General features: G+C 41.3%; 2 protein-coding genes across 2 annotated transcripts in view; one reads left to right on the top strand and one right to left on the bottom strand.

The window, feature by feature from the left end:
• LOC117487470 (GTPase IMAP family member 9-like) overlaps positions 1-12,469 on the bottom strand; it is a 406,332-nt gene that overhangs the window by 267,191 nt on the left and 126,672 nt on the right. The window lies entirely within an intron of this gene.
• The window catches only part of LOC117487458 (unconventional myosin-X-like), a 47,122-nt gene that overhangs the window by 622 nt on the left and 34,031 nt on the right, over positions 1-12,469 (top strand). Inside the window, 9 exon segments of the mRNA XM_034136081.1 lie at positions 649-795; positions 943-1,043; positions 1,398-1,464; positions 2,753-2,845; positions 2,980-3,048; positions 3,184-3,266; positions 3,910-4,005; positions 4,100-4,187; positions 4,189-4,200. Coding sequence (XP_033991972.1) covers positions 649-795; positions 943-1,043; positions 1,398-1,464; positions 2,753-2,845; positions 2,980-3,048; positions 3,184-3,266; positions 3,910-4,005; positions 4,100-4,187; positions 4,189-4,200 — 756 coding nt within the window.

Genomic DNA, 12,469 nt, shown 5'->3' with positions numbered 1-12,469 from the left:
TTTAAGACCAAATACAGGGCGGACATTTAGTGAAGGTTTTAAGACTTTAGAACTTGGTTCAGACGGAAAACTCACCGACTGAATCTCTGCTAAAACCTTAGCCCTGAGACATGTTTGGCTTTAAGTGAAGCTTCAGGGCGACTGTGGCTGTGAGTGAGTGTGTGTGAGTGTTTGTGAGTGTGGGTGTTTGTGAGTGTTAGCTTCCCTAGAGCAAGTGGTGCTGCTCTGTGTGAATCCGTGAATGACTCGTAGAATGTCAAGAGCTTTGAGGGGTTCAGAAGACCTGATAAAGAGATGTCTAAGTACAGAACAGTTACCATTTAATCTGGTTGGGTTTATGGATCTGAAATGTACCTGCAGGATTCTTGCTTTGAGTTTGTTCCGCGTTGGATAAAAATGTGATGTCCACGGAAAGCCCCTGAAATCTGTCATAATGCAAGATGATTAACCCCAAGTTGCTCCCGATGGCCAACAGTGTGTGTGAGTGTGTGTGAATGTTAGTCCACCTGAACAGCCTCTGCCTCTATATGAATGTGTGTGCATGAGTAAATGTTGCTGCTATATCTAAAAGAGCTTTAAAGTGTCGTCACAACTGGAAGATAACGTTATAAATGCACTCCCTTTATTAACCGTTTCTCTCCCCTTCAGGCGGTGGACTCCAGAGACTCCATGGCCATGGCTCTTTACTCGCAGTGTTTCAACTGGATCATCCGCAAGCTCAACACCCGCATCCGAGGACGAGAGGACTTCAAGTCCATCAGCATCCTCGACATCTTCGGCTTCGAGAACTTTGAGGTGCGTGAACAAAATCTAAGGATAAATAAAGCAAAATAGACAAATATGGATATAATAATTTAAAGTAAGAATGTGCAATAAAGAAGTCAAATATGGACATAAGCATTTAAAGTAAAAATGTCTGATATTGAATGTTGTCCCCAACAGGTGAACCGCTTCGAGCAGTTCAACATCAACTATGCAAACGAGAAGCTGCAGGAATATTTCAACAAGCACATTTTCTCCCTGGAGCAGCTCGAGTACAACAAGTAGGTGGAGGTTGATTTTAACTCAGAACGTTTCTAAAATGTGTTCATTATTTTATCCAAATTCTAACAAGACTTTAAATACTATTTGCTATTGCTTCAAATAATGCATTTTCTACATAGAACACTTTTCTGGAAACTCAAAGACACTTTACAAAGTAGAAATAACATCATTAAAACAACACAATTAAATATATGAAACACAGCATTAATAACAAATTAAAAGCCGTTCTGAAAGGTGAGTTTTGTGATTTGAACACGGTGAGATTGTCACGAAGAAGGCGCTGTCCTCCCAGTTTCGGTGCTTAGTTCTATGAGGTGACAAAAAGAGATTAAAGTGATGTCCTGTGTCTGCAGGGAAGGTCTGGTTTGGGTGGACATCAACTGGATGGATAACGGAGAGTGTCTGGATCTCATCGAGAAGGTACGACGCTTATTAAAACACCTTTTTCTTCTGCACGGACGTTATACACTTAAACGTCAACAAGTCATTTTAATTCCCGTACATTCAAGACATTTCATTTAATTATCCGTATGCAAAAATGGTCTTCAAATCCAGAAAGTTAACTTAAGTCATTTTGACTTCAATACTGTCTATTTCCCCAATGTTTTATATTCCAAATAAACTGAGGCAACAATAACAAACAGTTATACTCAAAGTCAACTTTATTGTCAAGCTTTCAGTTTGTGTGTACAGACAGAGAGAGATCAAAATACTGTTTCCCACAATCCCGAATACAAAAACAAGATATATAAAAATATGTATATATACACAATCAACACACACATTTATACATATGCACACATTAAAGGTCACCTATCATGCTATTTTTAGGCAATAGCATAGGTCTCAGATATATACAAATATATAAAAAACATGTCTATGAAGTGTTTTTCTCAAAATACCAAACAGATCACCCATTCTAGCCATGCCTCATATCCCTCTATTTCACTTCCTGTTTCAAAAGAGCTGATTTGGGGTATAAAACTTTAAAAAAACTGATAAAATAAAAAAGGAGGGGTCTGAGCTCATGCGGGGACCCGGCAGCTACTGTCTAAACTAAATGCTGCCGTGATGAAACGCCATATCATGGATTATCAAGGATTCTTTCTGAAACAGTATGGAGCTCAAAGGCTTTCTCTCTTGCCGGTTATACCACAAGGTGAGTTCCTTTTTATTTCCTGCTTCTTCACACACATGCTCTCCAGTACAGGTTAGCTCTGAGTGTTAGCGATGCTAATGTAAACACAGACCATATTACGTCCAAAACAGTCGGGCATTGTTTCTGATAGCAACGTTTCTGATAGGGCCGTGGGTCCACATTTCAGATATTACGTCATATCGGACGCAAATCTGGATCAGCTCCGTTGTTCCCCCGTTTTTAGAGATTTGGGTACGGAGGAAAAGAGAGAGGGTTTTATTTTCTGAAGCTGCGACACATCGGGGACACATCTTTATGTATAACAGACATCAAAAAGTGCATTTTGCATGATAGGTCCCCTTTAAGACCTAAATAAAAACACAACAATCAATATATACAAAATGACAGTCACTTCAATATCTTTGAGAATGTACATTAGTGCAAGACTGTCCATAGCAGCGTAAACAAATAAATATATATTGAAACTATAGACAGAAATAGAACATGTTTCTTTGCAGACCATCTGAAATGATACTTCTCTGCTCATTTGTCCTTTGTCTTTTCCCACAGAAACTGGGCGTCCTGGCGCTGATGAACGAGGAGAGTCACTTCCCCAAAGCCACAGACTGCACTTTACTGGAGAAGCTGCACAGTCAGCACTCGGTACGACTCAAATACTCACATTATTAGGGATGTACGGCTTGAACTCCTTTATGTTTGAGATTTGAGTCTTTTTATCTGTGACTGTGATTCGTTTTTTTGAAAGTAATCAAACAGTTTTCTGTCTCTTTCTGCAGAAAAACTCCTTCTACGTGAAGCCTCGAGTGGCCGTGCACAACTTTGGAGTCCGGCACTACGCAGGAGAGGTGAGAGCCTTTATGTTTGGTGTAGTTTTGTGTAAAAGATGTGCAGTTTTTAGGACTTTTTCTCCTTCAAATATTCTCTAAACTGATGAATGCTTGTTATTGTGCTCCTGTGGCGCCCCCCTGTGGTGAGTTCAGGTGCTGTATGATGTTCGGGGGATGCTGGAGAAGAACAGAGACACTTTCAGAGATGACATCCTCAACCTGCTGAGAGAGAGCAGGTACGCTAATGTCATCATAACTTTATCTACTGTTGTAATAAATAGGGATTTGGAGATTAGATGCCTTGCTCTGTGGCACGCGTCAATCTGACAACCTTCTCTCAATGATAACAACTTTCCTTCGAGTCTGCTCAGCTCAATGTCAATTTGCAAATCACTTTCAAAATGCGATTTTTGCTGAATATCACAAAAAAATAAAAAGTGTTATTTTCCGTAATACACTTTTATTTTGAAAGGTGCTTTACAAATAATAATTAGAAGAATACAAATTACAAAGCAGAAAGGTTTACACTATTTCTTGCAGACATTTTATTACTAAAACTTCAAGAAAACTGAACTATCAAAAAAGTAAAAAAACTATTGTATTAATTTAAAACCGTGTTTTTGCACTTCATAAATAAAAGTGTATCTATGTTTTTACTTCTCAAAGAGAGACTACTCTCTTGGGGGTCTAGGGGTCTTTTTAGCTGAAGTAACTATTTCATTCTGAAGCTCCTGTCCTGCTTCTGTATTTTCTTGTTAATGTGTATTCTCTGTATGTTCCTGAGTGTGTGTGTACTGATATCTGTGTGTGTGTGTGTGTGTGTGTGTGTGTGTGTGTGTGTGTGTGTGTTTCTGATATCTCTCTCTGTGTGTGTGTCAGGTTGGACTTTGTGTACGACCTGTTTGAACACGTGCTGAGCAGAAACAAACAGGACACTCTGAAGAGCAGCAACAAGCACCGCCGGCAACCACGAACGTCAGCTCGCAGTTCAAGGTGACAGAACCAGAACATTATGGCTTTATTACTTCATTACACATCATTATTATGTCAATATACTGTATTTTTACAGAAACATTTAATTTGTTTCAGGCCATCTGCACTCCCTGATGGCCACACTGAGCACCATCCACCCCTACTTCATCAGATGCATCAAACCAAAACAAACACAAGGTTGAGACACACACACACACACACACACACACACGCACGTAACACACGCACACACAGACAGACACAGAGATGCAGACAGACAGACAGACACACACACACACACCACACACACAGCGACGACAGTACAGACAGACACACATACAACACACCAACACACTGCAAAGAGAGTGTGTGGTAATCTTTTGTCATTTCAATAATCAAAACACTCCCCCCCCCCCCCCCCCCATGAGAATATGTCTGGGATCTTTTGGGGACCTTTACCCCCGGTTGCCTAGTAACAGTCTGCAGTAAAGAGGAATGTTGAGAGTAATGTAAACAATTATGCGTCCACGTCTGCCCCGTGACTGGCCCTCATACTGACTGGAGATGACACAAAATCACATCAAATATTGTTTTTCCATTCATGTTTAACTGAGTGTATTTGTAAATCCAGCAGAGTGCAGACACCCTGTCACATGACTTGTACTGTGGTCTCAGTTTTGATACTATCCATTAGTACAAAAACACTTGTAATGGTGGTCTCAAATCTCACACAGCTGCTGTTCCCTCACAGGAAGTGACGTTTGCCGCTGCTAGCTAGCTAGTTAGCTACGTTAGCGGTATCAAAATCATTACAGACAGCTCACTTAGCCCAATAAAAAACACAGTGGCGGGTCTTTTCAACACCAGTATCGTGTAAGTTTATTGAATAGTGAAAAGAAAAACCACATCACTTTTATTTGTGTACTGCTGTGTTTAGCGTAGCAACCGCTAATGTTCCCGCCACTTTAGCTAGCCAGGATGGCGGCTGTTGAGTGAAAGAGTGTCCGGCTTTCAACTTTTTGACCGTCATTAAAGCACGTCCAGGTACTCATAGTGCATTTTGACCATAGTTCACAGTGGGACACATCTACAGTATGCACTCAAAATAGCTAACGTAAGTCACAGCAGTATGCAAATAAGACTAAATCTAACCTGGAAATGAGTAGACTTCAGCTTGTGTGTGTTTGCTGAATCGGCAAATATCTCTGATTATCACGCTCAGCCCTGATGGTGGTCGTTCTACCATCGTACAATACAGTCTCCACTCTCTTTCCCTCTATATGTATATCTAGTGTAACTGGAAAGAATGGCAACCACTGACATCCTTTTTTTTGGAGTTGTCACGTTTGTCTGCAGTTTGTAAAAACTCCCAGGCTACCGGAGTATTGACCCTCTCATCAGCTGGACTGTTCTCAGATCAGTATCTTATCGATGTTTGTCTCTCAATTAGCATCATCACTGCAGACGTCAGATATATAAGTTCACATAGGATCAGTCATATTGATTCTGACGTCAGTGATTATAGAAGAACGGGTCATCAGAGATCCAGCAGAGAGTGTATCTCCGCTAATCCCCCTCGTTTGGGAGAAACTAATATTATGATAACAAGCTGACTGTAAAAAGATTGGAGTTGTTTCTTTGATCATTACGGAAAAATAACAGATTTGTTTGGTATTTTTTATAAATTCCAACGCTATGTATGACATTTTGAATCTGTAGGCTAACAGAGGTGTAAAGTAAGTACATTACATTAAATTAATGTTAGCCAAAGCTAATACTGTGGACAATCCCCACAGGAGCAATTTGGGGTGAAGTGTCCTCAGGGACACAAACGACATGCTGACTGCAGTGGGGTTTGAACCTGTGACCCCCTGGTCCCAACACCAAGGCTCTATCCACTGCGCCACACGCCTCCCTAGTACATTTACTCAAGTACTACTACTAACTATATTTTGATGATAATACTTTTAATACTTTTACTTGAGGGGACATTTTGAATGCAGGACTTTTACTACAACAGAGTATTCCTACACTCTGGTACTTCTACTTTTACTCAAGTACAAGATCTGAGTACTTCTACTTTTACTCAAGTACAAGATCTGAGTACTTCTACTTTTACTCAAGTACAAGATCGGAGTACTTCTACTTTTACTCAAGTACAAGATCGGAGTACTTCTACCTTTACTCAAGTATAAGATCTGAGTACTTCTACTTTTAGACAGATGCAAATATAAACAGTATCTTGAGAGCAGCTGGATGGAGAAGGCGACCGTCTGGCCTCTGATCGAATGTTTAACAAGGCAGCAATGAAGACTTTTCAATGGGGCTTAAATGTAGTGAAACGAGTGTGGGGGGGGGGGGAGCTCCCCAGGGGGGAACAAGGGTCAGGGTGACACGGCACGAGGCCCCTAAAAGCCCCCGAGAGGCGTCCCTGTCATCTGCCTGTCAGGCTCTGAGCAGGTGTCTGAGGGGGAGGGGAATCAGCATTTCAATGTGGAAGCAAAGACAAAAAATGGACTGATCTGCTGCACAAAGGTTTCAATTTGGAGCCCTTCCTGTTTTTTTCTGACATATTTGGAAAGTAAAGACATTTTGGGGAAGATTTTCTCCCAAACTGACTGGTTTTACTGACAGTTTTTGTGGTTGTGTAGTTTTAAAAAGCCTGCAGGCTGATGGCACTGCAGATGGTAAGTGGAAATATCAATATATTGACAGAATGCATAATAGTGTGGACAGACTGTTGGATCTAAACACGATTAGGACACACACACACACACACACACACACACACACACACACACACACACACACACACACACACCACACACACACACACACACACACACACACACACACACACACCATATATCTCTGTACTGTTGGCTATCAGTTCAAACTGCGTGTGTGTCACATGTTCAGATAACATTTGTTTGTGGTAAACACAGGAAAGAGAAGTATAGCAACAAGGACATGTAAGATGGCTGTTGCCCACTTAGAGCTTTCAACGTTTTGTTCCATTACCTAAAATACATGTGTCTAAGCTTTTACTCGTCTTGAAGGTGAGTGCATTATAGGCTATGGGGCGGGACACCTCTATGTGGTGGACAGAATAGGGCCTCTTTAAATGGATACTTTTAAGTAGTTGATACTAAATCTGCAAAATAGTGCAAGTAAATAAAAATAAATAATTACACAAATTGAATGAACTCAAGAATTAAGAAAATGTTGCAGTCAGTAGAACCTTTTCGCATTTTAAATGTGTGTCTACAGTGCATGCAATATTCTATAACATATTCCAGCTTTAAGGCAGTGAATGCACAAACATTTAATTTACTTTTATACCATGCAAGGTATTTCATTATGAGTGTAGAACAATTGAAGTTGAAAGGCTCTTCCAGTCAGAGGCGGCGTCACACAGCATCATCTGACCAGTCACCACACTATGTTTGAATCCACACACACACACACACACACACACACACACACACACACACACACACACACGCACACGCACACGCACACGCACACACACACACACACACACGCACGCTCTCTTTCTGTCAGGCCCTACAAGTGGCTCGCAGAAATTAGCCTCAGCAGGAGACACATCACCAGGACAACCACAGCCCTCCCTCTCCTCACAGAAAGGGGGAGTGGAGTTCTGGGTTTGAATGCCTTTGTTCGACTCCGCTGTGGCAGTGTGTGTGTGTGTGTGTGTGTGTGTGTGTGTGAGAGAGTGTATATGTGTGTGTAAGCCGGTCAGTGTGTTTGAGGAGCGACACAGACAGCAGCTCTGGGAACTTCTCTGTGATTTTCCGTTAGTCTCTGATCTGACAAACCCTAAAAAGAGGCGACGCTCGCAGCGACGATGCACGGTGAGACCTGACGCATGTGGGTTCATTTGTATTTTTTTAGATAGGAAGCGGTGCATTCAAGTACACGCTTGTTGCACGGGTTTAAATGTCCAGCGGAGGGTTTTAGTGCTCAGGGATGAGGTGAGATGCAGCGGTGTGGGTTCAGCTGCATGACCGATGCACAAAGAGAGTTTCAGAGCATGATGTCCAGTCTTTTGCACACATGCAACAACAAGAAAGAAGAGATTTTAAACATGCATTTAATGTCTAAATGTGTTTTTTGTATCACAGCAATGCATATGCTAATAAATCCTTCATTTTCTACCAAGAAAACGCTAAAAAGACTGTTAAATCCAGCTGTCATTTCAAGTCTGAATCAATGTACTGCTGCAGATCTGTGATTGCATTCGGCTTGTTTTCGGTACAAAGGTGTGAAAGGCTTATCTGTGTTCTCAGGGGCTTTGTGCAACCTCTCTGTTGTGACCGATCAAGATGCAACAGCTTGTTTCCTAATGAATCAACTGTGAGGAATATTCCCATCAGTGTCATTCCAGCTGTATCTGTATGAGGCGGTGCACTGGACGCACAGAACGTCCCTCAGAAGCTTCTGTTTGTTGTCTCCTTAATTGGACTCGAAGGCTTTCAGAATCAAATTGATCCGCATTGAATTTCAAGAAGGGATAAAAAAAGCTTTGACTGAAGCTGGAGCCGCAGGTCTATGTGCTGTGTGAGTGTATCACTGCTATAGATACAGTTTCTTTGATGATTGTGCAAGAAAACCTTAGTTCTGTTTCACTAGTGACCCTTCAACCTATCCTGATGTAATCTGTGTATGCTGTTTGAAGGTCCTAGAGTTTAAGATGTGTTGTGTTTATAAATCCTTTCTCTTGTGTTCAAGTCACTTTACGCTGATGACAGCTTGATAACTTGGATAATGTGCACCTTGTCTTTGATTTACATATTTTTCTTTTGAGTAGTTTGGGATTTTGTGACAGTTGTTGAGACGAAGCAGGCTGTGTGATAGCTATCTCTGAATGCTTTTAGACATGTGACAATTGACAGATCAATTGATAATGGGTGGGAAAAGGTGAGTTGCATCCTGAGGCCATCGCTGCTCTCTCTCAAGCATGATGATAATCTGACGTTTCTCTTTTTAGGAAATCAAGAGCACCTGTTTTTTTTTTTTTTTTCTTTGGATGGAATGAATACCTATGGTGATAATTCAATGTAATACACCATTTGTATAGTCTGGTACCTGAAAAAGGTCAAATGGCACTGATGGAACCAGATGTACCCAAATGTGCCGAAAGCTTATTCCGCCTGGAACCTTTTTTTGCTAAACCTCTCTAAAAAGGTCAAATTTAACTTGTTTTGCCTCAATCTTGATACAGGGTACTTATTATATGTTATAGTTTGGATTCCTAAAGCTTTTAGTCGACCATCCCATCATTCAAGGGTGGTTTTCACTATAAGTAATGTTTTTTCTTTAGGCGGAGGTAAGAATTTACCTTTTTTTACTATGTTCCATCTGAATTTACTCTGACTGAGAAAAATCTATATTGATTCTGACACTTCTTCATCCAACTCACAGATGTAACCTTGCTTTGATAAAAGAAATTATTCATATAACCCTTTTAGAAGTGAAGTTGTAGTCATTTGTTTTGGGCATGTCATTTTCGAGCCTGAAACCTGAAAAACAGGCTCGGGGCTGAACAGGTTAACACAGACACACGTCGTGCATTCATTCATTTACTTTGAGTTACGACTGGATTTGAATCAAGACATTTTGTTCAATAGTGGAAAACCTGCACACATGTAATAAAAGCACTTGTTCTAATGTTCTTATCTTTAGCAAGAACTTGCACAAAGAAGCTGGAAGAAGTTTCCTCGGCTACTAATGGAGACTTAATCGTCCACCATATCTGTCTTTCTTTTGTGTTTCCTGTTAATAGTTCTACCTCTGCAGGTTTCCTCTGTGTCGTTGATGTTTTTTGATTAATTTAACCCTCGAGAATCCTCCTGCAAACTGGGTTTAGATTTAACATCCAGCAGGTCAGGGATTTAAGGTTGGATGGATGTTCTTCTTTGATCGGAAAACATTGTTCCAGGGATTCCCCAAATCTCAGTAAAGGCGAGCAGAGAGTGATAATCCCTGCATGCCTCGAGGCAAACCTGTAAAGAAACACACAGGTCTCTGGTTTCAGATGCTCTTAGATGCTCTAAATCCAGTTTAAAGCAAGAATGTTGATCCGTACAGAGAGCGAAGGTCCTCCAATGCTTTCAAGCTTTCCAGGAGAACAATGTAGAAACATTTATCAGGTAGAAAGTATTCTCTGGTTACAGCTTCTTAAATATGAGGATTTGCTGCTTTTCTATGATTGTTAATAGAGCACCATTGGGTTTTTGGCTATTGATTGGACTAAAAAGAAGCAGTTAGAAGCTGTCCTCTTTGATTTGCTGGTGTATATTTTAAATGGAAGGATTATCCTGTATTCATGAATATATAAACCCTCAAAATAATGGCTTTGAGTACAATCAGTGGCAGAACATGGAGACTCTGAGGGGAAATTCTGTATCAAGCGTTTTCCTAAAGAGCCCCAAGGGTCGCCTGATGAAATGAGCAAAATCAAACTCATTTCTTCTTGGATAATACGTCCAATTATCTCCTTTTGCAACTCCAATTGCAAAGAGCATTGCAATCAGATATGTCGGTAACCAAAAAGTTGCTCACATCAGATCTGAAGTATTTGATACGGTGTGTTTAAGAACTTTAGGCCAAATGTTGTAGACAATTTTCCAGCCCCAACTTCATCCAAGATCTCCCAGAAGTGTGCTTTATATTTTCTGTGGAGGTCTAGTGTGATCGGTCATGGAGAATCTTTAGAAAGTCTCAAAGGATTACAGTCAGACTATCCAGGATCTTAATCTCTGTGTACCTTCTTATGATGGACAGTTTATCCTACGTTCAGTTGGCCTCCATGTCTTCCCCCGTGGGTTCCCAACCCCCTCGGGAGTGGACCACCACGCCCCCTTTTGTCCCGTTGAATGCCCGGAGCCCTGAGTCTTTTAGCAGGAGAAGTCGGGCTGAGAAAGACACCACGACCCCTCGGGGTATTGTTGTCCTGAGACGGTCTGTCCGCCTCTGGATGCTGATTTACATCCTGCTGTTGTTCTGGACTCATGGGTTGTTGGACCGTTAAGATACAGTCCCAAACATCTCTAAATGAAAGCGTAACTTCCAAACAATCCTACCAGCGTTTAAGGACCTTTGACTCGACACTGAATGGTCCAACAACTGGCCACAGTTATCCAAACCATTAATTGAATTTCCCCTGAGGGATTAATAACGTATGACTTGCCTCTTTAAGCTAGTCATTTTGGTTTAAATTGTAATATTCCTGACCCTCTGTAATTGAGTTTGTTGGTAGTTCATTGACTCAATATCTTCTACTTCTTCTTCTTAGCGTTAGGTTTAGGGCTAGGTTTGTTCCTTGGGTTTAGGTTTGTTGTCTTCTGGTTAAAGATCTGTTTTTCGTTGATGATGAATATTGCATATGGCAGTTTTACCAAGATGTGAAATCAAATGCCGGTACTGAAAAACCTTCAAACCTTGGCACTCATTTCTAAGGTACAAAAGATGCATTCATGTCAGTTTGAGCTGTTCATTCTCACTCTATAGGCAGACGAAGTTTATTCATCATTGTAAATACTGAAAAGGGACAAACTGGACCTTTCCCTTATAGAAAATGTCACAGCCTGAAGACCTTTTTGTTGTCCGTCAAATTGACAGATGAAAAAGCATGACCCAGCATGAAACTTCGTACATAGTGTCTTCAAGGAGAAGAAAGAAAGGGAGAATTTAATTGACCGTCTCTTGGTCTGGAAACTGTATAAGCCTGCCAGAAAGAAGCAGCCAGAGAATCTGAGCCATATGAGGAAGCAATAGAGATAGAAAACAAGACGCGAAGAAAGGCCGAGGGCAGCTTCCTGACACCGCTCGGCTTTGTACGGCGCCGTATGCAAATGTACGTTATGCTAATGAGGTCGTCCCTGTTAAAGGGCGCCATTCAATCACTCAGTCAAGATCTGCTGGTGAGTTGGCCTCTCTTCATCTCTGAGGCTCAAATGAACCGTCAACGGGCGATCAGGGGAGATGGGCTCTGAATAAAAGAGGCATTACGAGGCGGTATGAAAGCCCCCTCTCATTCTACGCCCACTGAGGTTACAGGGTGACTGGGGGTCCCCGGGGGAAATGGCTTTCACTCAATGCACTCCTGTAAGTAATAACGGTATCCCAACGCCAAGTGTGTTTTATGGAGGGTTTTGATTTGTGGAGGTTTGGTGCTGTCGTACGCACGTCTCTCTCTCTTGAGTTCAAAGTTGGGAATGAGTGGTATGCATGTGCGTTTAAAGGGAAGGAAGTGGCGTGTTAAGCTGCGGACGATAGACAAAGTTTGACTGGTTCAGCTTTTAAAGGAATTTAAAGAGCGGTAAAAATGTCCTCTTTAAGCTCGTAGTTTTGGGTTTTAAAGGTCTCCTATTATGAGACTCAGAAAATACAACCCTCTCTCTTTTCCTCCTAACCCACATCTAAGAAAATGTGGGTATCAGAA

The sequence above is a fragment of the Trematomus bernacchii genome, unplaced genomic scaffold (assembly GCF_902827165.1).
Source record: "Trematomus bernacchii unplaced genomic scaffold, fTreBer1.1, whole genome shotgun sequence".
Taxonomy (NCBI): Eukaryota; Metazoa; Chordata; class Actinopteri; order Perciformes; family Nototheniidae; genus Trematomus; species Trematomus bernacchii.
This window is presented reverse-complemented; position numbering and strand designations above follow the sequence as displayed.